Source organism: Dipteris shenzhenensis, chromosome 14, assembly GCF_047967505.1.
Source record: "Dipteris shenzhenensis isolate YYH24624 ecotype China chromosome 14, Dip_SZ_1.0, whole genome shotgun sequence".
Taxonomy (NCBI): domain Eukaryota; kingdom Viridiplantae; phylum Streptophyta; class Polypodiopsida; order Gleicheniales; family Dipteridaceae; genus Dipteris; species Dipteris shenzhenensis.
Window position 1 is genome coordinate 6,319,197 of NC_141609.1, and position 27,112 is coordinate 6,346,308.

General features: G+C 39.5%; 1 protein-coding gene across 1 annotated transcript in view; it reads right to left on the reverse strand.

The window, feature by feature from the left end:
• LOC147894120 (GTP-binding protein-like protein) overlaps positions 1-7,449 on the reverse strand; it is a 62,747-nt gene extending 55,298 nt beyond the window's left edge. The window contains exon 1 of the mRNA XM_087384557.1: positions 7,317-7,449. Within this exon, the coding sequence (XP_087240683.1) occupies positions 7,317-7,358 (42 nt within the window). The 5' untranslated portion in view covers positions 7,359-7,449. The remainder of the gene's footprint in view (positions 1-7,316) is intronic.
• Between the last annotated feature and the right edge of the window lie 19,663 nt (positions 7,450-27,112).

A 27,112-nucleotide genomic window follows, 5' to 3' on the forward strand; every position in this document is an offset into this window, starting at 1 on the left:
TGAGAGAGTGAAAGCTAGGAGTGATAGATCCTATAAGAGAGCTGAGAGATGACTGAAATAAAGAGCTGAGAATGAGCTGTGTAAAACTGAACTGAAAAGAGCTGCTGAAACAAACCCCAAACCTTACTCCGTTTGCTATCCCGACTCCCCGTCTGGTGCGCTGCATGAACACCTTCCCAAAGGGCTGAACTCATGCCAAAGGCTGAGGCTGGTCAAAGGGCCACTTGGGGTGAGTGTCAGGCTGTTGAGAGGGGGCTGAGGAGGAGCTGTAGGAGATTGAAGTGCTGGGAGAACTGAATGAGGAAAGAGGGCCTGGAGGCCCCCTATTTATAGGGCTTTTGGGGCTGGTTGGCTGGTCCCTTGGCCCCATAAAGGCAACAATTAATGGCAGCCCTAGGCCCCATAAAGGCAGCACTAGGCCCCATAAAGGCAGCCCTAGGCCCCCTAAATGGGAGCCTAGGAAGGGGTGCAAGGTAGCCTATAAAGGCAGCCCTTCCCCTGCCTCTCTCTTCACTTGTTCCAGCCCTGAGGGGGCCAGAAGGGCTCCTATCCTAGGCTGGACCTAAACCTATCCCTAAACCTAAGACGGAAACACTATCCTACGGTTCTCCAAAGGGTACTAATGAACAAGGACTGATATTCTGACTTGACCTAAGGCTGAGAGACTGACTTACGTGGCTTGTGCCTGACAGTCCCTGGACAAGGGCACAAAAGGGTCACAGCATACGACAAAATCTCCTATTAGGAAACTATTATGCACTTGTCGATGTAGCCAATGTGTCACTTTGCACCCAAGTGCAGGGGTGCATGTGACGAGAATAGTGGTTCTCCTAGATGATGGATGTAATTATGACTTAGTAAGTAATAGATTGGTAAAATTACTCCATCTTAAACTAGAACCTATAAAAGACATGTCACACTCGAGAGCTTTTAGGGGACATAATGAAGAAGACACATCCATAGTATGGAATATCTCTTTTCGTATACAAAAATATAGAGATCGAAGGGATTTTCTAGTAGCTCTTTTACAAGACGTTGACATGATTCTAGGTAAACCATGGCGGTATAATTTTAACCCTGCTATTCATCCTCATACTCATCATTGTTGCTTTGTACATAAGGATGAAAACATAAGGATCATAGGGGATCGAGACGTGTATACAATTCCATTGATTGCTCCTACCCAAGCAAGAAGATTGGTAAAAAGAGGGGTAAATTATAATCTTGAGTATATATGGGATTCACAAGATCTTCATATCTCAAAAGAAGATGAGGAGAGAAATGAGTTCCTTAGAGCTTATGAAGATTGATTTTCAAGAGATAACTCATTTGAATTGCCTATGGAGAGAGAAGATCATCATGCCATAGACTTAGAGTCAGGAGCTTCTCCTTCATGAGAGCCCCATACAGGATGAACAAGATAGAAATAGAGGAGGTCGAAAAACAAATTGAAGACCTATTGCAAAAAGGTTTGATTCGACCAAGCAGTTCTCCATTTGGAGCACCTGTATTATTGGTCAAGAAGAAGGATGGATCATATCATATGTGTATAGATTACCATGCTATGAATAAACTTACGATTAAGAACCGGTATCCGATTCCAAGAGTGGATGATTTATTCGATATGCTTAAAGGTGCTAAAGTTTTTAGCAAATTGGATTTGAAATCTTGTTATCATCAACTTCGGATGAAAGCTGGAGATGAACATAAGACTGCTTTTCGCACTCTCACTAGACATTACGAGTTTTTGGTCATGCCTTTTGGCCTAACTAATGCTCCAGCCACTTTTAGTAGGCTGATGAGAAGGTTTTGCGACCCTACTTGGAAAAATTTGTCATAGTCTTCTTTGACGACATTTTAGCTTTCAGCCCGACTGAGGAAGAGCATAAGGATCACCTTGCTAAGGTGATGGAGCTCCTAAGGAAGGATCAATTGTTCCTAAATACCAAGAAGAGTGAGTTTTTCAAGATAGAAATAGAGTATTTGGGACACATTGTGTCTGCTAAGGGAATTCAGGTTGACCCTAAAAAGGTCAAGGCCATAATTGAATGGCCAAGAATTTTGCACGTCTTGCTTCTCCACTAACAGATTTGTTGAAGAAGCATTCCTTGTATGAGTGGGGAGAAGTTCACCAAGTAGCTTTTGAGGAGCTTAAGAGAACATTGGTCACTGCACCAGTATTAACACTTCCGGATATGGATAAAGACTTCTTTGTTGTATGTATGGATGCGAGTGGTACCTCGATTGGGGCAATGTTGATGCAAGGAGGGCATCCCATTGCTTATGAGAGTAGAAAGCTTCAAGGGGCTGAATTGAAATATATCACATATGAGAAGGACTTACTAGCAGTCATTTATGCTTTAAAGTTATGGATGCATTATCTATATGATTCTGGTTTCAAGATTAAGACTGATCATCAAAGTATCAAGCACTTGTTTTCTCAACCCATTGTTTCTTCAAGGCAAATCAAATGGGCTGAATATATTCAATCCTTTGGGCAACCAAATATTGAATATCAGCCAGGAAAGGAGAATTTAGTAGCCGATGCTTTGAATAGATGGCCCCACGTTATTCACATTTCTGTGATTAAGGAGAAATCATTAGGAGCGATGGTTGAAGCTTGACATATGTCACATTGTTGAACGAAGGCTGAAACTTCTTTGTGAAGTTTAGGCCAATGGAAGTACCTCTCAATGTTATCAATGGTCCCTTTAATGCCTCTATATTCAGAATATGGACTCGCATGTAACTCACTCATGACTAGATACCGAAATGTTTTGGTACACATATGGCACGTCCCAACAATAAGTATCCATTCACGATGGAATAAGCCTCTAAACCTCCGATCTCGTTACGCCGAATCTTCCCATAAATTCAGCGAAGTCCTCATCTAAAGGATCATTAAATCTGACACAAGTAAGACTGCTGGTCTTTTGCAGCCTTTGCCTATTCCCTCTGAAAGGTGGGAACACTTTACAATGGATTTTTTGTCAGGTTTCCCCAAGGTTGGTCAGTTTGAGTAGATTTTCACTGTTATAGATAGGCTGAGTAAACAAGCTTATTTTATTCCCTGTAAAAAGGACTTGTCTACTCCTGAAACAGCAAGGTTATTCATTAGGGAAATATTTAGGTTTCATGGGTTAAAAATCTATTGTATCCGATAATGATGGCCGTTTCGTTAGCAACTTTTGGACTGCCCTATTAAAGAATCTCGGAACCAAACTGAAATTTACTTCAGCGTTCCATCCTCAAGGAGATGGACAAAGTGAGAATGCCAATCAAACCATAATTACTTTACTTCGAGCTTATGTCCATGACCAACCTAGAAGGTGACCAAAATTCTTACCCATGTTAGAGTTTACTTATAATAACACTGTACATACTTCCACCAAGAAAGCCCCATTTGAAATTATGTATGGGCAATGTTTACCCACTCCAATAACACACTTGGGGGAGCGAATTTTTGCTGCTGACCAATTTGCTGAAGATATGTCACAGGTTATTGAGCAGGTAAAAGAACATATTAAGAAGGCCCAAGTTCAACAATCCCAAGGCAGCCAATAAGAAAAGAAAAGAAGTTTATTACAAGGAGGATGATTGGGTTTTACTAAAGATTGATAAAAGAAGAATCAAGTCAATGAGAGGAAGTACAAAACATGTCAAGTTAGCACCGAAGTTTTATGGTCCATTTCAGATTTCAGCAGCTTTATATCCAAAAGAAGAATCCAGAGCGTATGAGCTGAAATTACCAACCCACTAGTGTATGAAGAATATCTTTCATGTGAGCAATTTGAAGAAATACCATGGCAATACTTCTGCGTTTTTGGATACTCAACATCAAGAAGAACCTGAACTTAATTGGGACTGAAGTTCTTACTCCGGAACAGATTGTGTACCATAAAGAGAAGAGTACTCGTGGAAAGAAGAGATATATGTATTTACTAAAGTTTATAGTGATGCACAATGGATGGAAGAAGAGTTCTTTACAGATTTTCCACAGATACTCACAGATTATAAAGAGGCGATGCAATTGCAGAAGTAACAAGAGAGAGTGCACGTAAGAGGAAGAGACAAGCAATAATCCAGAAGAGGACTTCTGCTCATTCAAGCAGGAGGGAGTGTCATGGCAAGAGAAATGATTCTTAAGTTAATTAATAGTCATTAGAACCTTACTATTACTAGGCGCCAATTTGATGGTGCGGTTATATGTTTGCATTTATGATCAATCAAGCAGTATAAATAGTACCGCAAAACTATTTAACATTGGCCAATGATTAGTAATAAAGATGTGCACACACGTGTCTAGGTCCTAGGGGCAATAGGAAAGGGAGGGTGCATTAAAGTGCATTGAATGGTAGGTGCATGGGTCATAGGTTAAGGGTAGATGTGAATGGGAGATAGAACTTGAGTAATCTCAAGGGACATTAATGAAAGGGTATCACACTTCATTGTGAATCTCGCGTAGCATTCTCTCTACCACATTGCATTCATCCGCCTTCTCTCTCCCACCTAGCATGTAGGTCGAAATAGAAACAAGTACTCTCACGAGGGCGCTCTTCCCCATTGGAGGGCTAATTGGCATTCAAATTCTGCATACATCGCACACATTTGCATTCTTCAAAAGTCAAGTTCTTCACAAGCCCCATATACCTCAGCTCATGCAAATCTTGGTTGAGCAAGAAACCACCCATTGTGGCCACATCTTCATGTGAGCCTGAGTACAGTGCACCCTTCACAACCACAGTTGAGTGTGTATAGCTTGAGAGATTGACAGCAAATCTCCATGTGGTTGTGCAGCCACCCACACCGATTCTCACGAATGTCAAAGTGCTATTGCATTAGCATGGAATCCTGTGTTTCATGCTCACTTGAAACACATTGAGGTACATTATCATTATGTTAGAAGGCGATTGCCTGCAAGAGAGATCACGAGAGCGCTCTTCCCCATTGGAGGGCCAATTGGCATTCAAATTCTGCATGCATCACACACATTTGCATTCGTGAAAAGTCTGGTTCTTCACAAGCCCCATATACCTTGGCTCATGCAAATCTTGGTTGAGCAAAAAACAACCCATTGTGGCCACCTCTTCATGTGAGCCTGAGTACAGTGCACCCTTCACAACTTCAGTTGAGTGTGTATAGCTCAAGAGATTGACAGCAAATCTCCATGTGGTTTTGCAGCCACCCACTCCTATTCTCAGGGATGTCAAAGTGCTATTGCATAAGCATGGAATCCTGTGTTTCATGCTCACTTGAAACACATTGAGGTACACTACCATTATGTTATAAGGCGATTGCCTGCAGGAGAAATCAGCTTGATCTATTATCTTACACACACCAAAACTTTTCACCAAGGCACTACCCAGAGAAAGTTTGAAGCTTTTTGCAAGCCTTAGGATTAATTCCATTTGGTGATTGATCAATTTCTATGTAAATGTTCACACTACCACCATAAGGGAAATTCGTGTTAGATTATAAGTAGTGTGGTGTGAACTTAGGACACTGTTTCCTACAATTAGGAGGTTTTCCTCCCTAGGGTTAGTATCAAGATAGCTTCCTTGTAGAGGATATATTCGTCATTTTGGTCATTCGAAAACTCTGGATTCTCAATAATCTCCATGTTTTGGTGTTCTCCATTCCAAAGCCATGCAATCCTCGCTCCACAATCGCTTCGCATTAACACTTGTGAGGACACACATTGTTTGTGTGTATTTGCCTCATCTTCAAGAGCCAGCTTCGTGTATTTTCACATCCATATTTCATTGCTTGGTTAATCCTTTCTATGTGCAAAGGGTAATTTTTAAATTGCCATGTGTAGTATCATGGTCCCGTATAGCTGGCCAGTCAGTACCTTAACAACAATACTCCAAGGGGAATGCACCTAAATTGGAATATTTTAAGCCAGCTTTTGTGGAAAATTCAAAGTCTCTCTTCGAGGCTACGATCACATAAAAACGTGAACTTTAAGGCTCAGTAGGTGAATACGGGGCAATTGAATCATAGATCAGGATCATGAAAGGCATACTACGCGTACTTTTTATCCACCTGACCCTCATCATCAAGAGCTACCCTCGTGTAATTACATCGTCCCCTTGATATCCTCTCACAATGAGAGATGGCTTATGATAGCTAGGAGATCCTCTCAAACAGAGCACTAGCTGCTTGGGAGGTTGAGGGAAAGAATCATTATCATTCCTAGTTGATTTCGAATAGATCTAATGTCTTAGGCCTTAGGTACTAGCTAGGTATTGGCCTCTGATGACTCCCAAACCTTTGATATGAGTTCTATACATAACAGCGTCTATGGGTATGGGGGGGTGTGTGAGTGCATGTGGAAGGTGTGAACATGTAGGGTGGTGCAAAGAGCATTGAGAAGACTACATGTAGAAGAGGAGTCTCTCCTGTAAAGAGAGAGAGAGTACTTAAAAGCCTCCACGCTCCAAAGTAAGATGATAGTAATTGAAAAGTACAATCACTCCCGAGTGGGAGGAAATACCTGTACAATACAACTTAAAATGGAAGACTTGCAAGCTCTTCGATGAGCCATCCCGTTCACTTCTATCTGCAAGGGGTGAAGGGAGTCTCCACACCAACTACATGACCGATAGGGCACCGTGGATAACAATTGTAGCATTTTGACCACTCAATCAATTGGTAGGTCTCCATGCAGCACTACTACGAGAAACAATGGCAAAAACTGGCTGGACCGACCCACCAGGTCTTCAATGCACTTGAAAAAAGGTCATGTCACTTGCAAATTTTAGTAAGCAGAGGATACTCAGGAATAGAGAAGGTGTACACTGAATCATTTGAAAAAGCAACCAAGACCTTCTCTCGGCACTCTCATTTGCGTCTCCTTACTTCTAGCCTTATTGCCTTCTACCAGTTCGATGGCAGTTCACGACAGTGGAAGAGGAAATTCGGGCCGTGGGTCTCTTCAATACCTAGAAATAAGCATGTAGTGCCGTGCCGTTTCAGCAAGTTGGTCTAGCCTAGATGGTGACTTCTATACTAGCTCTAGAAGACCCTCAACGTGTTAAGTCTCGGCCGGAATTGACAATTGATTTCAGTAATGCCTTGGAATAACAGGTTGCGTATGTGTAAGTTATGATCAGCGCTATGTTAGACGTCTAAAGACCGGATCTGTCTAGAAGGTTAAAGCTCACCAAGGGTGGAACTAGAACTGAAGTCACAATGGGTCTCCGGATATAGAATGTAACGTATAAAAATTCTGCAAGAACCGTCTGCCTTCAACACTGAAAACCAAAGATGAAACAGAACAGCACAGGCCATAAGCTAAAAGAGACGATTTTTACCTCATCTTCGATATCTTTGATCTTCTGCATGATAGTCGCCATGTTGATCAGCACGTAGAGTGAACACTTCGTGGCCAAAGAAACCTACATTGGACACTTTATATGTCCAATGGGCATGGGGCCCACACATCATGATTGCCCGGTCCATCCTAGGGCCGAGATGCATTCAATGCACCATGGGCAGGCAATGGGCAGCTCTACCCTAAATCATTCCCTCCAACATTTAACATTTTTCTCAACAAATTACAAAACTTGGAGTTCACATTTTTTAAGGTTTTTCTCGAGAATTTGTAGGTTTTTAGCTGAAATATAATTACCTTAGCTAAAATTTTGCGGATTTTGCAAAATTGAGAAAATGTTTTTTATACGGATGAAACTGAAATGTTGTAGGCTCATTTTATATAGTTTATTAGTTTACCGATTCCCTCCAAAGAAAAAGCATTGTTGATTATAAAAGCTCTTTGTATTTAGTAATTTCTCAATCTTTGGCCATCTTTGGCTAAAAGATGAGACTCTCTAATTACTAGCTCATATGTCTTCTCAACTCCCAAATGTCCCGCTTATAGATTACTATGGCATGGTGAAGTGATCTTATATTTAAGATCATTCCTGCTAGGTACTCTGACTATGCCAGTTCTAAGTCGTCAAGTATGATAGCCTTGTACCAAAGGCTCTGGGCATATGAGTTCTTTCATTTTGGTCATTAGAGCACTTTGTAAAGTGAATGATATGTGATGACACATCTATAATTATTTTTTCCTTCCCTCGTCAATATCAAATTTCCATGCGAAATGATTGCGTGAGTTTTGCCCACCTAACCATGCAAGAAAATTATTTTAACGATTGATGCTAAGCCTAATGAAGGAACACACTATGTGTGTGTAGTACTTATAAATCTTTTGCTGAACAAAGATTCCTTGTGTTGATGGGTTGAGCAACGATTCGAATTATTGTGATAGGTTGATGAATTATGGAAAGGAGTTGTGAAAAATGTAGTAGAAGGGGCTTAAGGAAGTTCGTCCAAATAAAGTTACAATTGTAGGAAACATTAAGAATGGAACCAATCTTTATCAAAGGTTGAAATTGTAATTCTATAACATCATACCCCATTTGATAGCCCACACTTTCTCTATGAGCTCCTTTTCATTTACAATGATTTAGCTTTCCTAGGGTTCATTAAATTTGATTAGAGATCTCCAAAAAAATAGTAGGTAGGCCTTTGAGGGAAATGTAAATCCCTCAAGACTTCATCCAGCTAGGAGTGTTGGCCCAAGAGGAAGGATCAATATGTAGGGAACACTATTTTAATTTCATTTTATTTGGTCATTATACATTTTTGGTATAGCCATTTGGATTATGAATGCATCAATAACACTTTCCATATTGACGATTGATGTATTATGGCCAAACATGTTATTGTATTAAGGAGCATAGAGAACATCCAAAATAATATTCAAAATTTTGAAGGAAGCTACCCTCTGTGTTTATAAAAGAAAACTAAATTAATACCAAGAAGGTTGGAAATGGATCCATAAGGTGATGTAATATTAGAGAAGCCAATTCTAAAGGATGTTATTGCCTTTTACATAGCGTTATGCAAAGCACGTAAATGTTCATTTTGAGATAGCAACACTTGCAATAGAGTTGACATTTGAAAAAGTACACTTTAAATATAAAATTAGAAAGAAAGATTTAACATAGTAAAGACAACAATAATCATTGCTTTGATGTTAAAAAGAATCAATTCTACCTAGTAATTGATGTAAGTGGCATGCAATAGGAGTGGTATAAAATCAAGCGGGCCTTTGAAGGCAAGAAGCTTTCTCTATCTCAAACAAATTGGCCCAATACGATTACCCATGCTTTGAGAGTGCTTTGAAAACATGGAGGCATTATTTGCATGGTTCAAAGTTTTAGAGGGATGCCCTTTTTTAGCCTTTGCCTACAAAGTCTTTAAAGAAAATAACATTGTATCTTGACGATCTTTAAGACCAAGCATCAACTGCTTCTCATTTGTTAGCCTTTGCCTACATAGCCTTCAAAGAAAAAAAACATTGTAACTTGATGATCCTTAAGACCAAACCACAAGCTACTTCTCCTCCTCAGTCAATATTAAATCACTACTACATTCATTTCCTAACTTTGTTAGTGGCTGGCTGATCAAACTCACAGTTATAAACACTTGTGGTTACGACATTTTGCCAACTCAATGTCTACTTGCCAATTTATTGATGCCTTGATCATAAATATCCACAAAATAAGAGATAAAATATCCACAAAATAAGAGAGAAATTTTCAACCAACCACAACAACAATTCTTGTGCAGCTAATAAAAAACCCCCAACTCATAGCTTTGATAGGAACCAAATGAAAGAAACTTGGAGAAGGTTGTCCTAACAACTATGTAAATCATTTCTTTCAAATGATTTTATCTCTCGATAGACCTACAAAGGTCTTATCCACCTATTAAAATCCCATTGCAACAATAGACAAAACCAACTCAATTGATGCAAGCCCACATAAAAGAAACCCAAACGTACGTAAAATCGTGTCACCTCCCAACTAAATGTGACTATTCAAATTCTTTTTATGGTCTTTAGTCACCCCATAGACCCTAAGTGAAACCCCTCTTTTTACATTTAGTATCTTGCCAACATGGGTCCCACACTTATGACAAGTACTATGCCTAGTCACACTGTATCCCTCATCAAGGACCTTTAACCATGGGTTTGTTAAGAGTCGTGGTGCCATAAGCATAGAATAGAGGCAAGGCATGAATAAAGGTATTGAACAAGAGCATGTTGCCACATGGCAAGGAGACTTGATCCCACATCTGAGCAAGCCATACAAGTATGTACTCCATCCTATAAAAGGAGGTCACTTCCATGCAATATTATATGCAAGCTCTCAAGTCTCCCATGAGTACAAGTCTGAATCTTGTGACCTAATTGAACTTGAGTCCAGAATTTCATCATATGTGCAATTAGGATTCATCCACCTTACATAAGTTTAGGCATGCCATAGATCCTGCGGTACTCATGTTTTGATACCCTTGCAATGTCTAGATGCCTCCTATGTGAGCTTCAAGGTGCAAGACATTGTGAGTGTGAGAGAGAATTTGTGAAGGTTTTCTTGAGTGTATGAAGAAATATTTGGCATTCTTTGTGATAAAGTTCTTCTTGAGAGCTTCATAGTATCCAACCCAGCTATTATTCCCTCCTTCCTCGTGTGGTGAGAATGATCTTCTTTCCAGATCTCTTCAAAATTCAATGCTTGGGACGCTCACTAGCTACTCATGGTAGTCTCTATGACTAAAGTTACGAGGCTTATCAAAAAATTAAATAGGTCGAACGACTCCAAAAGCACCTATCATACTTCAAAGCTACGAGCACAAGTTCTTTATTATTATTATTTTTTAAAAAGATCTTCAGCCTAGCAACACATATGGTACATTGAAGTCTTGAAGTGCCTCAAATAGAGCCATCGAGGGATGACTAAGCCTAGACATTCAGACTAGCAACTACAAGCCAAGTCCATACGAAGGACAGTGACAAAAGGGAAGCAAACATGCAAGACACAAGCACTGACCAATGCAAGATACCAAAAGCAATAGACTACCAACACGACATGGAAAGGCAAATGACAAATAGGAAGAAGCCAAGGCAAAGAGTAGATAAGAAGAATCTAAGGCAACAAAGACCTTCATAGCACTTAGATTACAAGCACGATGGATGGCCCTACAACATGTGACTAACAAATAGTCCAAGAAAAGAGGCACCACACCATAGACAGATAACAAAAATGCAAGTGACAAGTAGGTATCAAATGACTACAACAAACAAAAGCTACAAACAAGCATGAGAGGAAATGGGTAAGACTCATGACTCGGCACCTAACACAATGAGAGGCAATGGCCAATAGAGAAAGTAGCACAGTAGTCAAACTCAAGTAAAACTATAGAATAAGCAAAGCTACAAACATGTCAATGTCGAGCAACACCAATAGAAGCTGCTTACATAGAGAGGTGATGATGACCTCACCACTTTAGCATATGCAAACCTCCATAGAGAGGTGATGATGACCTCACCACATAGAGAGGTGATGATGACCTCACCACTTTAGCATATGCAAGCCTCCGCAATGACATTACAACAAGACCCAATATAAGGTCCATGTGGACGTGACACACATGGTAGACTGTAGTGCCATGTCAATAGGCACATTGAAGTGTCACATGGCACTCTTGCCATATAAGCACACACAGTGCCATCTAAGCACACTTGCATTTTGCATGTGCATACATTAGCATCTATGCTCCACTAGCATACCCGTAGGCACACACATAGCTTGTGCTTGCCATGTCATCATTTTGACCCTTCTTCTTGATCAAAATTTGGCAAGCCATAACTTCTAATCTTGGAGGAATTTGCATGTGCTCCAAAGAGGAAAAATGACCCATTTTTCAAGATCTATGTGCTCCAAAAGGGGAAATTGATCACTCTAAAACTATGTGGTTATCACATTTGCACCATTGTATGTAATTAGACACTACCATAATTGAAAGGATTCAATTAGTCAAACCTTTGAAAGAAATGGCATTAAGCACCTCAACTATCAAGAAGTTCATTGGGGGAGGATTCCATACTTAGCCTATAGAAATGGCATACCTCTTAATGCAAAAAAATCTATGGAAGACTCTTAAGGAAGAAATACATAATGCATTGAGTGAAATTTGGAAAGAGAAAGATGAGCAAGCATTATCAATCATTAGGCTATAGTTGGGTAAAAACCTAATCCATCATATAGACTCCAAGGAACATGTTAGATATTCATAGGATGAGTTGAACAATGTGTTTGGAGATAAAGCAAAGAATTAAGAATTTCATCCCAAAACTGAGATCCGTGCGCTTCAAATGAGCTTCAATGAATCCTTGGCACAATTTGTGAACAAGATAAAAAGTATCAAACCCAACTAGAGGACATATATGCAAAGGGAGGAGAAAAGGATGCAATTTCAATTCTTTTAAAGAGTCTTGATGAAGAACACAACCCTTTGACAACAACTTTGAAGAATCTTCATAATACAATATTTGAGGTATGATGTCATTTCTACTTGAAAAAGAAATGGAGATGAAGGCAACTACAACAACAAGTAGCAAAAACTATAAAGAATAAGCACTCTTCAAAAAAGTAACTAAGAACTGTTACCATTGTATGACAATGGTCGCTATCAAAGGGAATGCAAACTAAAGAATGAGCCAAAGTGTGACCAAGAAGAACTAAGCTAGGACACAAGGGAGAAGATTGCAGATTTAAGAACAAAAAATGAAACTACACAAATACTTCATCAGACAAAGAGGAGCACAACATGACTAAATGTTATAAAAGCCACGACAAACTTCACCACCTTAGTCCATGGTTTTAAAAGGTCATCACATGAGCACACCTAGTTTTCTTTTCATCAAACCTGACCATGTGAGAGCAGCTATTCATGCGCACAAGCGAGGTATTGACATGTTGTAATACCACACTCTACCACCTTAAGGGGAGGCACTAAATTTTTCCTTTGTAAGTCACATCTTATGCAATATCCGATACATCATGGCACCAAGGAGAAGTGTTAAGAGTTGTGTTGCCATAAGCATAGAGACTAGAGACAAGTTATGAGTAAAGGTATGAAGCAAGAGCATGTTGCCACAAGGCAAGGAGGCTTTATCCCACATGTGAGCAAGCAATGCAAGTATGTACTCCACTCCTATAAAAGGAAGGTCACTTTCATGTAATGTTATACGCAAGTTCTTAGGCCTCTTTACGATTGCAAGCCTCAACCTTAACCTAATTAAGCTTGAGTCTACAATTATTTATCCTAGCTCTTTATCATTTGTGCATTGATCAACGACTTCAAAGCTAAATTAAGAGACCCTCCGTCTATAACTGATGTAGGATCCTAAAATACTCATGTTTTGACAAGGTTTAACCTTGTAGCTCAAATTCAAAAGACCATTGCATATAATTACGTTTATTTCTATTTTTGAAATTACTTTAAATGACTTCATGTTCTGTCTATAGATTATCAGCAACGATAGACATGTCAATGGTCAGAGTACTTTCATATTGGAATGCAACACTATCGATCTATATTTATTATTTGCACATTGGTTTACTTATTTAATATTTGGGATTGGGAGGATTGGATTTCATTGTGTTAGGAGCCATAGATTAGAACTTGAATTAGCTTTTCAACAGGCTTATGCACTAATAATGTTGTCTTTCCTATGTTTGTTACATGATGTTATTGTGAGATCATACAAAAAATGTAGAATTAAAATTATTAACATTGTTAGGTTGAACTAATTATCTTGTATCAATAACATCAAATATTTGAGTCATCAATCATATTCAATATCTCTACTATTGATTATGAGTAACAAAGTTTTTGAGTTATCGAATATATTTAATGGCTCTACTATGAGGGTGAAATTGTAGAAGTTGTGTCATAATTGATGACTATGTCTCATGCACTTGTGCTCATCCCACGCTATATCTTGGAAAGGGTATAGCAAAACACTACATGCTTGAATCTATTATAGTGATGGCTTCATTTTCATTTTCCAAAGTAGGCATTACGAGTTTTATAATGTATGCTACCATGTTTTTTAATTGGATGTTTGTGCAAGTTTAAGGCGGTACATTTTTTGCTTAAGTTCATTGATGCAAGAGGGATTTTGTAAATTAATGATGTGTGTTTTGATATAATTTTCCTTTGATGTTTTTAGGAAATCTCAAAAGGTTGGGAAGGGTAGAAACTTTGAGAATGCTAAGTTGTTGACATTGAAAGCTACTAATAAGTTGAGGATGCCATTTGCGAATGACTTTTTTTGTGTGAAATATATACGAAAATTTAGTTTGAAGTAGAGGACATTTTTGTAAATATATTAGCATTGATTTTTCATAAGACGAGCATAACACTATGGGCTCTACTGATTTAAGTTTAACTTTCTCATATTCTCAAAATCACAATTAATTTTGATTCTCATATTGTCAAAATCACATATTCTTAAAATCACAATCAATTTTGATTTAGTGATAAAATTGTCCATGGAAAAGGTGTTAAAGTAAGAGAAGGTTTTCATGGATACTTCTCCATGTTGGGTTATTGAGAAAGCATAAATTTATTTTTTATAAATATTTAAAGAGCTTGGGCATACTTCAATATTGATAGTGCTACTTAGCACTTGTATAATTGATGATTTGCATTATACATAATACATTGTTGGAAACTATATATTAGCAATGAAAATTATGTGAACAGTGTATTAACATAGTCCTGATGAGCATCCTTTGCTTCATCGTTAGATGTGATTTTGAGCACTATTAGTAATGCTAAGTAATTTTTTGGACATTACAAATTAGCACTACTAACATTTCTAGTTACTAGTTTCCAAAACCCATTCTGAGTAGTGCTAATCACCACTCTTGTTAGATGATAATGCTACATGATAGTGCTAGTTATCAAGGCTTTAGGGTTTAGGGTTTAGATGAGCATTCTTTATTTTGTTATTGTAGGTGATTTAGAGAAATTTTAGTTTGTAGGTGATTTAGAGAAATTTTAGTAATGCTAACTAATACCATGGATAGTGCTAATCAGCACTGCTAACTTTTCCATTTACTACGTTGCATACTCCATTATGATGAGTAGTGTTAATTAGCACTCCTATTAGTGCTTGCTTATTAACACTATTGATAGTCCAAAGTAATAGTATTAATAGTGGTAGTTAGCACTTGTATCGTCGGTAATTAGCATTATATAAACTAGATTGTTGGAAATTGTATAATTAGCACTAAAGATAGTCTGAACTATATATTGACATAGCCCTGATGAGAATTCTTGGCTATATTGTTAAACATGATTTTCATAATTATTAATAATGATAATTAGTCCTTCGGACAATACTAATTAGCAATACTAACAGCTAGCTATGCCATTTACTACTTTGCAGGCTCCATTATGAGTGATTCTAGTTAGCACTCCTATTAGTGCTTGCATGTCAACATTGTTGAAAGTGATAAATAATAGTATTCATAGTGATAGCTAGCACTGTATCATTAAGGAGTAGCATTATATAGAATAAATTGTTGATAACTGTATATTACCATTGAAGACTGTGAAAATAATATATTAAGATATCCTGATGAGCATTTATTGCTACATCGTCTGATGTGATTTTGAGCATTGTCATGATGCTAAGTAATCATATTGACATTACTACTTAACACTACTAACATTTCCACTTACTAATCATATTGAATGAGCATTCTTTGCTACATTGTCTAATGTGATTTTGAGCATTTTCATAATGCTAAGTAATCTTCTTGACACTGCTAACTAGCACTACTAACATTTTCACTTACTATTTTTCAATGCCCTTATGAGTACTCCTATTAGATGACAATGCTACATTGCAGTGCTAGTCAACAAGGCTTTATGTTATAATGCTACATATTGCAGTGCTAGTTGACAAGGCTTTATGTAATGACCATTCTTTGCTATATTATTGGACGTGATTTTGAGCAATGTTGGTAATGCTAACTAAACTTCTTTTTATTATCTTGCATTCAATATTCTTGTTCTTTCTTGCAAAGTTGTCTTGTGATTGCCACCCTAGCTCCACTCCCCCATGCTCTCATTCCCCTTTCCCTCTCTCTTCTCACCACTTGTGGAATAACTTGCACATGATTCGGTAGACGCTTGGGTGACACAAGCGAATGGTTTGTGCATATGGAGCTCCCACAAGGAGTTGTTTGAGAGTAGAGGCTTTGATACCATTCCCCCAAGATCCCCACCACGACATGGGAGTCACTACTAGAGACTTCACATTTTTGGTGCATTGCTGAGACGTTTGAGGTATGCTTCTGCATTGCACAAGCTTTCTATCATTATCCACCCATTGCACAATGCTTCTAGCTTATCTAGAGGTGTTATTAGTGGAATATAAGATGGTTTTGAAGGTGAAATGTGTGATTTTGGAGTAGGAAAAGTAGAAACTGCCACTTCCATCCATAGAGCATTTTTTACACATTTGAGCTTATTTTTTTTGTGTTTTTTGTTGCACATTATAGGAGTAGCTAGTAGGATGATTTCTAAGGTGTGTATGGAGTCACATTTCACTTGTAAACACTAAAAAAAATGGTTGAATTAGTTCAAGTTGACACAGGAGTGTGTTCTCAACCCACCTTCAAAAAACCTCATTTGGATGCTTTTAAGTGGTTGTTTTTTATGGTTTTTTGATTTGAGTAGGTAGAATAGGTAATATAGCACTCATTTTTGCTCACAAACCTTGAACCAAAACTCTTAAATCTTTAGTGGGCACCAAAAATCAGTCGATGACTTTGCTAGACTAGGAGTCACTGCTATAAAGTTAACACAGCAAATAAAGTTAACACAGCAACGTAGTTAATCGTCGCATAATGATTGACACGTGGACTACCAGTTAGCCACCCATCCCCACCCACCTCACCTAAGCCTACATGGAAGTTAATTAACTCACAATTTTTGCTTTAAAGGTTGACCCCCACTTTAAGGCTAATGTAGCGACTTGTGACCCGTTGCTTTATCACCCATTGTTATAATTAGTCACTGGTATAATTAGTCGTCGCTTTATTTACCCGTTGCATTATTAATCCGTTACTATAATCAATCTTGTTGCTTTACTAGTTGCTGCTTTATACACTCGTTGTTGCCTCATTCAGTCATTGTTGCTATATATTGCTAACACAGTGACTGCTGCTGCTTTATTACTAACATAGCGAGATGACTGACAACAGAGTGACTCACCGAGTCACTGCTTTAAGGCTAAAAAAGCAACCACTGCTTTAAGAGTCATAAGGGTACAGAGATAGATTCTGACTAGGCAGCTAGGTAGAGTAGGCAACACATGCACCTAAGGTTGAGAGGGTGATAGGTATTGAACCCGAACCAGAGGATAGCACTTCCAACATCCATCTAGTGCTGCACTACCAGTTCCATCCAGGATCTTGACCTTGAGTTTGTATTCAGTACACAGTCCCATGCTCATGGAGTCCTCAAGTTTAGAGGATGCTATGAGCTTCGACAATGAAATGGGGGAAAACTTGAACCCAAATCTTGGAGGATTACAAAAAAGTGAGTGAGCCAAAAAAACAAATCAAAACAAAAGAATTGTAGATTGACAAATCCTTATTTTAGCAACTGTCTAAGTTCTTCAAAAGTCCATGAGAGAGTTGGACATGTGTCATTGCCAAGGCATCATTAGTAAAGACGCATCCTATCTTCGCTCACTTTTACTCATTCAATTTTTTATAATCCTCCATAATCAAGTTCTCTCTCCACCAACATAAGTGAGATCACCTTACATCCCACCAATCCAACAAAATCTAAAGAGTAAGTACATCCCTTTCTTTAAAATGAATTAAATTCCAAAACAAATTAATCTTTGCTTATAGAAATCAATGGTAGAAGCCAAAATAGACAACATATTGACATGGTCCCTATTAGGTGAACTTTTCTCTAGATCCGATGCAAGAAATCAACTAATTCACTACTACACATGGATCCTATTGTGACGTTTACATACCGACATTTAGCACCCGCTTAGCGTTAATCGTCGGTATGAAAAGCGGGTTTCCTAAATCATCACTATATAGCGACTGTTTCTAAAAGTCGCCATATAGCGACTTTTATAAAAGTTGCTATATAGCGACTTTTAAGTGTCGCTATATAGCGACACTGATATACAAATTTATAGCGACATTTTTACAGAGAGGTTTTTTTTTTTTTAATAGACCTTAAAAGTTAGTTTTTTCCAATGACAAATTTTTTAAAATTTTCATACATGTTTGAGCTTATAGAGAATAAAAAAATGAGAGCATGTACATCAAGCCTTTGAAGCTCATATATTCATGTCCAAGTTTGAGATGAGAAAAATCAAATAAGAGCATTTACATCAACTGTTTCATCTTGAGCCAAGTCTAAGGTGCCAAACAAGTCTATCTCCACTCTATACCAAGTTGATCTCCTATATCATCATCGTACTCTAGCATCGTACGTTCACCTAAAAGTATTTAATCATCTTCTTCAATAAAGCTTAAGTGTGGTAATTCTTGATGATTGTTGTCTTCTTCCTCAATATCGTGATCTCCATCCTCCTCTCGTGCGATGTCATTATGCGCATCTTCCTCTTGGCTCATATGGTGATCTACATCTTCTTCGCTAGATTCATCGATTGGATCCGGCATTGGTAGTGGCATCTCCATATCCACATCTCGATCTTCAAAAATTTGCTTACTTCATGGTGCAACTTGGATCATGTACCACCATCTTGGATCAAAACGATCCGGATGAAAAACCACCTATATTGAAGATGGGTGCCAAATGTCGTCAATTATATATATGAAATTATTCTCAAGTACATGTATCAATGGACTTTAAAAATGAAAGCTTCAACTAATTAAATCATTAGTATGCACCTGCTCACAGTGCTTGGGAAGAACAAAAGTATCACTTTCATCGGTCCAATGTTTGGTGGAGTCTATTGCAAAGAGACCGCTACTATCTTTTCTCACTATCGCATGGGGACCGTTGTAAGTAGTTCTAAACCATTTTACATCAAGAATGAAAATAGTAAATCGTCTGAAATCAATTTCATAGATGTCGCATATGGTTCCACAATAATCCAACTGTGAGGAGAGAAGATTGGTATCTGAAGCACTTGCTCGGCTATCTTGTGTGAAGTTAGCCATGACTCCACAATCATACGTGACTCTCTTTGAATCGATGCGTTCCACGCGAAAATGTCGTCCATATGACCATAATGCATTGTACTTTTTGTACTATAAAAGAGCATCATTAAAACAATGAAGATGCATATATTTTATAGCATATATTGCCACAAATAATTACTTAATTATGTCAAGAGGTAAGAAACTTACATGCACCATACATTCAGATGATAACTCTCGCTCGCGCTCGTTTATTGTCTCTCCATCACGTTCGGCTTTACGTAGAGCCAGTTGTAGCCAATCAAGTGACATGTGAGTAGGGAGAAGAGCCAGATCCCGTGGATATGGTTGTGATCGCCTGTACATTATTCTGAATCTCGTCCTTGTATTTATTCTTTCTGCTTTGGCCACTTCATATCTCTCAATCCACTTCTGCATCTCAGGGCTATTGAGGATACAAGACTTGTTGAATTTCTCCATTTTCTCTTCGCTCATCTTTCTTTCAATCCCTTTTCCTTGGGGAACCTCGCCAACGATGCGATCATCATCCTTGTTGTGCCAAGCTTGCGGCATATCAGGATCCGTGGATGCAAGAAACTCTGTCATATATACTAATGACTCTTGCACAAGCCATCCCTTTGCCATGCTTCCTTCCGGTCTTGCTCTTTGTCTTACAAACCCCTTTAAAGTTTTCATAAACCGCTCAAGAAAAAACATCCATCGACTATGAACGGTACCTGCTATAGCCACCTCATCAACTATGTGCACAAGCAAGTGGACTTGAGTTTTCATAATGCTTGAGGGAAAGTGCTTCTCAAGCAAGCGTACGGCTTCGATGGATCCCACCCTAGCCTTCTCGATGCTCAATATAGAGATCTCTTTTTGAGATATCCACCTATTTCACATGTCCATGCATATGTAAGATATTTGAGATATATCCACCTTTTTCACATGTCCATGAAGAAAATACATAATACGATTTGATAGTAAGCATACCTCACAATACCACAGATCTTGAATATAGCATTTCTAACATCTTCTCGTAAGCACCCTTTTATTGTAATTGGGAGGATGAACTATCAAAGCAACAATGAAGTCATGTCAACAATATAACATAATAATAATTACGCTAACGCATCACGATTATCAGTACACTAATTCTACTTAAAATACCTATAAGACCTTGTGCCAATCATGGGACTTGAGTCCACTAAGCTTATTGTCCTTTGAAAATGCTCCTTTCAAGCAACGCATGTACCCTGTTGGTGTTTGAAAAGAGGCAATGTCTACCTTGACCGCTGCCTCCTCCCTCGTAGAGAGGATCCACGTTGCTTTCGGGAGGACAACTTTTCCTGAAGCATGCACTTGGGGCCATAAACGAGACATCCTATTCATAGCACGCAAGTCTTCTTGCACTCCTCTTGAGTCCTTGGAACCAACCAAGTGTGCCCAAATAGTAGCCCCACATTCTTGAAGATATGCATGGGATCCAAGAGATGATTGATTTGTAACTGACCCCAATAAGGAAGCTCGTGAAAGATCGATAGCCTCATCATACTAGGAGGAGGTTCCTCTCCATTCGCCCTCCAAGCTTGAATCCAGTCACTTGCCTTCAAATATGATGGTGGTGGATTAAGCTGTGTCCATGTTTTTTGCCTTGTACTTTCCTGGCACAAGTAGTGCAAGCATGAGGTGTCCCTTTTTTATTGTTAGCCATGGTGGGATATTATAATTCACCACGACTATGGGCCATGTTGACCAAGATGTCGAGCGTAACCCGAAAGGATTCACGCCGTCCATGGCTAGCCCAAGATGTAAGTTGCATGGCTCCCTCGCAAAGTCCGGCCACTGATTATCTATGTGCTTCCAAGCTGCACAATCTACGGAAATCCTCAATGTGTGATAAGTGGACCGATGAGATGCATGCCATGTCATCAACTCCGCTATGGATTTGCATCGAAACATGTGTTGTATTCTTGCAATGATGGGAAAGTGTCTCAAGACCTTTACCGGTATCCGCTCACCCTGCAAGTCATCTCTATATCATTGTTCCCCACACTTTGGACAACTAGCCAAATCTCCATGCTCACGACGAAAGAGAATACAATCATTATGGCAAGCATGGATGGTATCATAATCCATACCCACCATTGTTAGCATCTTTTTCCCTCTTGATGTGGGCATGGTATTTGGTGCAGGCAACATCTTCTGGAGCAACCTATGACAAAGACACTATCCAAATGATGATTCTCAAAACAAACAATATCCAAATAATGAGTCAAATTAATGCAAGAGCTAACCTCATTAAGGCCGAGACACTTGTATCCGACCACCCATACTGTACTTGTAGATTCAAGATTGAGAGACAAGCACATAGTTTAGACATCCTAGCACCCTCGTACAATTGTGTTGATTGCAACTCTCGCATTTTGACCTCAGACTTTGACATCACGTGTACGTGGGATGTAGTGCCCCTAAAAATGAAATCCATCATGTCGACCATACCCTCGTCGTCATTCGGGAGACTATAGTCTTGCTGAAAGTGAGAAGGTATATGTGTACCCTCGTCACCCTCCTCATCTTGTTTTAAGATTTCGTGTAAATATAAGATCTTCTATTTCCTAGTATACAATAAGATTGCAAACTTAAATAGCTTTGACTTACCGATGGTCCATCAACATGTGCAACACCAAAGGGGGGTACTGGTTCCGGCTCCTCCCCATACATCTGCAAGTGGCGCATGATAATACGACGTTGATGTCGTACTTCTCGCTTGCAATGAGTGCAATGACAGTATAACCTCTTCGTAAGCCACTTCGTGCTCCCGGGCGTTGGCGCATCATCGGATGAGCTTCCACTCATCCCTTCCATCTACACTTATAAAATCACAACATAAGCATGAAGAAGAGATATTAACAGTTATAAAATAGCATGTTTGAGCTTCTTTTAATGCTACAACAAAAAAGTGACTGTAAGCGTCACTATATAGCGACCTTTTTGCTCTGTTCCGTCGCTATATAGTGATGTTTTTAATTAAAAACATCGCTATATAGCGACGGATTAGCATCGCTATATAGCGACGCTGTGGGTTAAAACCCAAAACTCTAATTGCGCGCGGCGTTTTCTTCATCCTATTCCCTAATCTCTCAAGTAAGCAAGTCAATATCTCCTCCCACCTATTTTCGACGACCTCCCACCTATTTCAAGCAGCCTCCCACTCTATTTTCCACTCCTCACCCTTCTCCTACCTCTTGTACTCCCTCTCTACCCTTTTCCCTCTTTGGTTTCTTGAAAGGAAGTTCTTCAAGAGGTGAGTTTGTTTCAACAATGTAGGTTGTTTGTTTGTTAGCTTTAGCTTTGCGAGTGTTTCTTCTTATATTGCTAATCCTGTAAACTAGTTTTCATGCTTGTTTTGAAAGGATTGAAACAAAAAACGAGATTTCAAGAAAGAAAGAAGACTCACCTCTTTTTTCTGTATTTCTCTTCCTTCTCTTTCTCCTTGACTCCTCAATCTCCTCCTTTCCTTGTCTCCTCAATCTCCTCCCTTCAAGAAGTTGCTTTTGTAATCTCCTTCTTCCACTAACATCTTATTTGAAAAAATGGGTTGTTTTCTCTCTTTTGTAGGGCTAGTCCACTACACCGAGCAGGACATACTATTTTAGGTAAGTGCTTCCTCTTTTTTCCATTTATTATTTTTGTTATTTGCATTGGCCTGCAGCTAGCGCCTTAAGTGCTAGCTGTAGTGATGGGCGTAGGAACCCTCTCTTCCCCTCAAACTCTTTCCTTCTTCCCCCTTCTCTTATTCTCTTTTTTCCCCCTTCTCTTTTTTCCCTCTTCTCTTATTCTCTCTTTCCCCCTTCTCTATTTCCCCCTTCTCTCTTTTCCCTTCTCTCTTTCCTTTCCCTTCTTTCTTCTTACAAATATACTCTTTTTCTCTTCTCTATGGGCTTCCTGTGGGCTCTTCCACATAGCATGAGAGCATGAGCATATGTGGAAATAGAGAATGAGAGAAGCTTCTCTCTATTTCCGCATAAGCTCATGCATAAGCTTATGCTTATGCTTATGCTTCTCTCTTTCCCCCTTCTCTATTTCCCCCTTCTCTCATTCTCTATTTCTGCATAAGCTCATGCTTATGCTCATGCATGAGCATGAGCTTATGATTAAGTTTCCCCCTTCTCTCTTTCTCTATTTCCACATAAGCTCATGCTTATGCATGAGCTTATGCGGAAATAGAGAATGAGAGAAGCATAAGATCATGCTTATGCTTCTCTCATTCTCTATTTCTACATAAGCTCATTCTCTATTTTCGCATAAGCTCATGCTTATGCGTCTCTCTTTCCCCCTTCTCTATTTCCTCCTTCTCTTTTTTCCCTCTTCTATTATTCTCTCTTTCCCCCTTCTCTATTTCCCCCTTCTCTCTTTCCTTTCCCTCTTATTCTCTATTTTCCCCTTCTCTATTTCCCCCTTCTCTCATTCTCTATTTCCGCATAAGCTCATGCTCATAAGCATAAGCATAAGCTCATGCTTATGCTCATGCATGAGCATGAGCTTATGCTTAAGTTTCCCACTTCTCTCATTCTCTATTTTCGCATAAGCTCATGCATGAGCTTATGCGGAAATAGAGAATGAGAGAAGCATAAGCTCTTCTCTCATTCTCTATTTCTGCATAAGCTCATTCTCTATTTCCGCATCAGCTCATGCTTATGCTTCTCTCATTCCCCCTTCTCTATTTCCCCATTCTCTCATTCTCTATTTCCGCATAAGCTCATGTTCATGCATGAGCATAAGCATGAGCTTATGCTCATGCATGAGCATGAGCTTATGCTTAAGTTTCCCCCTTCTCTCATTCTCTATTTCCGCATAAGCTCATGCTTAAGCATAAGCATGAGATTATGCTTAAGTTTCCCCCTTCTCTCATGGAAACTTAAGCATAATCTCATGCTTATGCTTAAGCATGAGCTTATGCGGAAATAGAGAATGAGAGAAGGGGGAACATAAGCATAAGCTCATGCTTATGCTTAAGCATGAGCTTATGCGGAAATAGACAATGAGAGAAGCATAAGCTCATGCTTATGCTTCTCTCATTCTCTATTTCCACATAAGCTCATTTTCTATTCCCGCATAAGCTCATGCTTATGCTTCTCTCATTCCCCCTTCTCTATTTCCCCCTTCTCTCATTCTCTATTTCCTCATAAGCTCATGCTCATGCATGAGCATGAGCTTATGCTTAAGTTTCCCCCTTCTCTCATTCTCTATTTCCGCATAAGCTCATGCATAAGCATAAGCATGAGCATAAGCATGATGCTCATGCTTATGCTATAAGCATAAGCATAAGCTCATAAGCGCATAAGCATAAGCATAAGCATAAGCATAAGCTCATAAGCACATAAGCATAAGCATAAGCTCATGCTTGTGCTTATGCATGAGCTTATGTGGAAATAGAGAATGAGAGAAGCATAAGCTCATGCTTATGCTTCTCTCATTCTCTATTTCCGCATAAGCTCATTCTCTATTTCTGCATAAGCTCATGCGTATGCTTCTCTCTTTCCCCCTTCTCTATTTCCCCCTTCTCTCATTCTCTATTTCCACATAAGCTCATGCTTATGCTTCTCTCTTTCCCTCTTCTCTATTTCCCCCTTTTCTCATTCTCTATTTCCGCATAAGCTCATGCTTATGCTTCTCTCTTTCCCCCTTCTCTATTTCCCCCTTCTCTATTTTCCTATTTCCGCATAAGCTCATGCTTATGCTTCTCTCTCTCCCCCTTCTCTACTTCCCCCTTCTCTCATTCTCATGCTTATGCTTCTCTCTTTCCCCCTTCTCTATTTCTCCCTTCTCTCATTCTCTATTTCCGCATAAGCTTATGCTTCTCTCTTTCCCTCTTCTCTATTTCCCCCTTCTCTCATTCTCTATTTCCCCCTTCTCTCATTCTCTATTTTCGCATAAGCTCATGCTCCCCTTCTCTCATTCTCATGCATGAGCATAAGCATGAGCTTATGCTCATGCATGAGCATGAGCTTATGCTTAAGTTTCCCCCTTCTCTCATTCCCTATTTCCGCATAAGCTCATGAGCTTATGCTTATGCATGAGCTTATGCGAAAATAGAGAATGAGAGAAGCATAAGCTCATGCTTATGCTTCTCTCTTTCCCCCTTCTCTATTTCCCCCTTCTCTCATTCTCTATTTCTGCATAAGCTCATGCTTATGCTTCTCTCTTTCCCTCTTCTCTATTTCCCCCTTCTCTCATTCTCTATTTTTGCATAAGCTTATGCTTATGCATGAGCTTATGCGGAAATAGAGAATGAGAGAAGCATAAGCATGAGCTTATGCTTCTCTCATTCTCTATTTCCACATAAGCTCATTCTCTATTTCCGCATAAGCTCATGCTTATGCACCTCTCTTTCCCCCTTCTCCATTTCCCCCTTCTCTCATTCTCTATTTCCGCATAAGCTTATGCTTATGCATGAGCTTATGCAGAAATAGAGAATGAGAGAAGCATAAGCATCTCATTCTCTATTTCTGCATAAGCTCATGCTTATGCGTCACCCTAAACCCCCTTCTCTATTTCCCCCTTCTCTCATTCTCTATTTCTGCATAAGCTCATGCTTATGCTTCTCTCTTTCCCCCTTCTCTATCCCCCTTCTCTATTTCCCTATTTCCGCATAAGCTCATGCTTATGCTTCTCTCTTTCCCCCTTCTCTATTTCCCTATTTCCGCATAAGCTCATGCTTATGCTTCTCTCTTTCCCCCTTCTCTATTTCCCCCTTCTCTCATTCTCATGCTTATGCTTCTATCTTTCCCCCTTCTCTATTTCCCTTTTCTCTCATTCTCTATTTCCGCATAAGTTTATGCTTATGCATGAGCTTATGTGGAAATAGAGAATGAGAGAAGCATAAGCTCATGCTTATGCTTCTCTCATTCTCTATTTCCCCCTTCTCTCATTCTCTATTCCCTCTTCTCTATTTCCCCCTTCTCTCATTCTCTATTTCCGCATAAGCTCATGCTTATGCTTCTCTCTTTCCCCCTTCTCTATTTCCCCCTTCTTTCATTCTCTATTTTTCGCATAAGCATAAGCATGAACTTATTCTCTCTAACTCTTATTCTCTATTTCGCTCTTCTTCCTCTTCTCTTTCCTTTCCCTCTTCTTTCCTTTCCCTCTTCTTTCCCTCTTTCCTTTCCCTCTTCTTTCCTTTCCCTCTTCTTTCTTCTTGCCTATGCCTATGCCTATGCCTATGCTTATGTTTGTTTTTTTGTTTTTTGTTTTCATGTTTGTGTCTATGTTAGACATGGGATCATGTCACTCATCTGATGAGTACGGACAGCCTCGCAGGAGAAGAGCTCATGATCTTTATGCTCCAGAGGACTTTGATTCCTCTCAGGCGACTACCTTGAGGACTACCCCTGGTCTGACTCCTCTCGGACCTAGCACTACGACTACCCCTGGTCTGACTCCTCTTCCACATAGCACTATGACTACCCCTCGGGGAACTCCTTTACTAGCCGTGCATGGCTTTGTCGGGAGTCCCGATGAGTTTGTAGCATAGATGAGCGATGAGGAGGCAGTGAGATTCTTCTCTCTGCTATCTCAGAGGACCTCAGCAATTCCCTCCCCTACATTGATGGGTGGACGTACTACCCAGCCGTCCCCTCGTGCCCCTTCGACCGTGGGATCATCACCTGCACATGCCTCTTGCAAGGGAAGGAAGAGTAGGACAGGTGGCTCATGTTGTGCTGACTCGGGAGATGTAGACGAGTCAGCACACTCACGCTCCTTTAGGTCTCCACTTGGTCCGGAGACATAGTATCAGTCAGGTCCCTTTCCCTCTCCTACTCCCACTGCTACTCCTCGCTTCGGAAGCGCTCGTGCAGCTTTCACTCCTTCTGACTCTGTTACCGTCAGTCCTCCTTACTCATCAGGGGATCTCTCCTATCAAATCACAGCTGCCGGAGAGATAATAGAAGATAGAAAGGGCAAAGCAGTGATGGCCGCCATGAGGAGGTTGATGAGTCATCACTTCAAGAGCGGTATAAATACCGATTGGC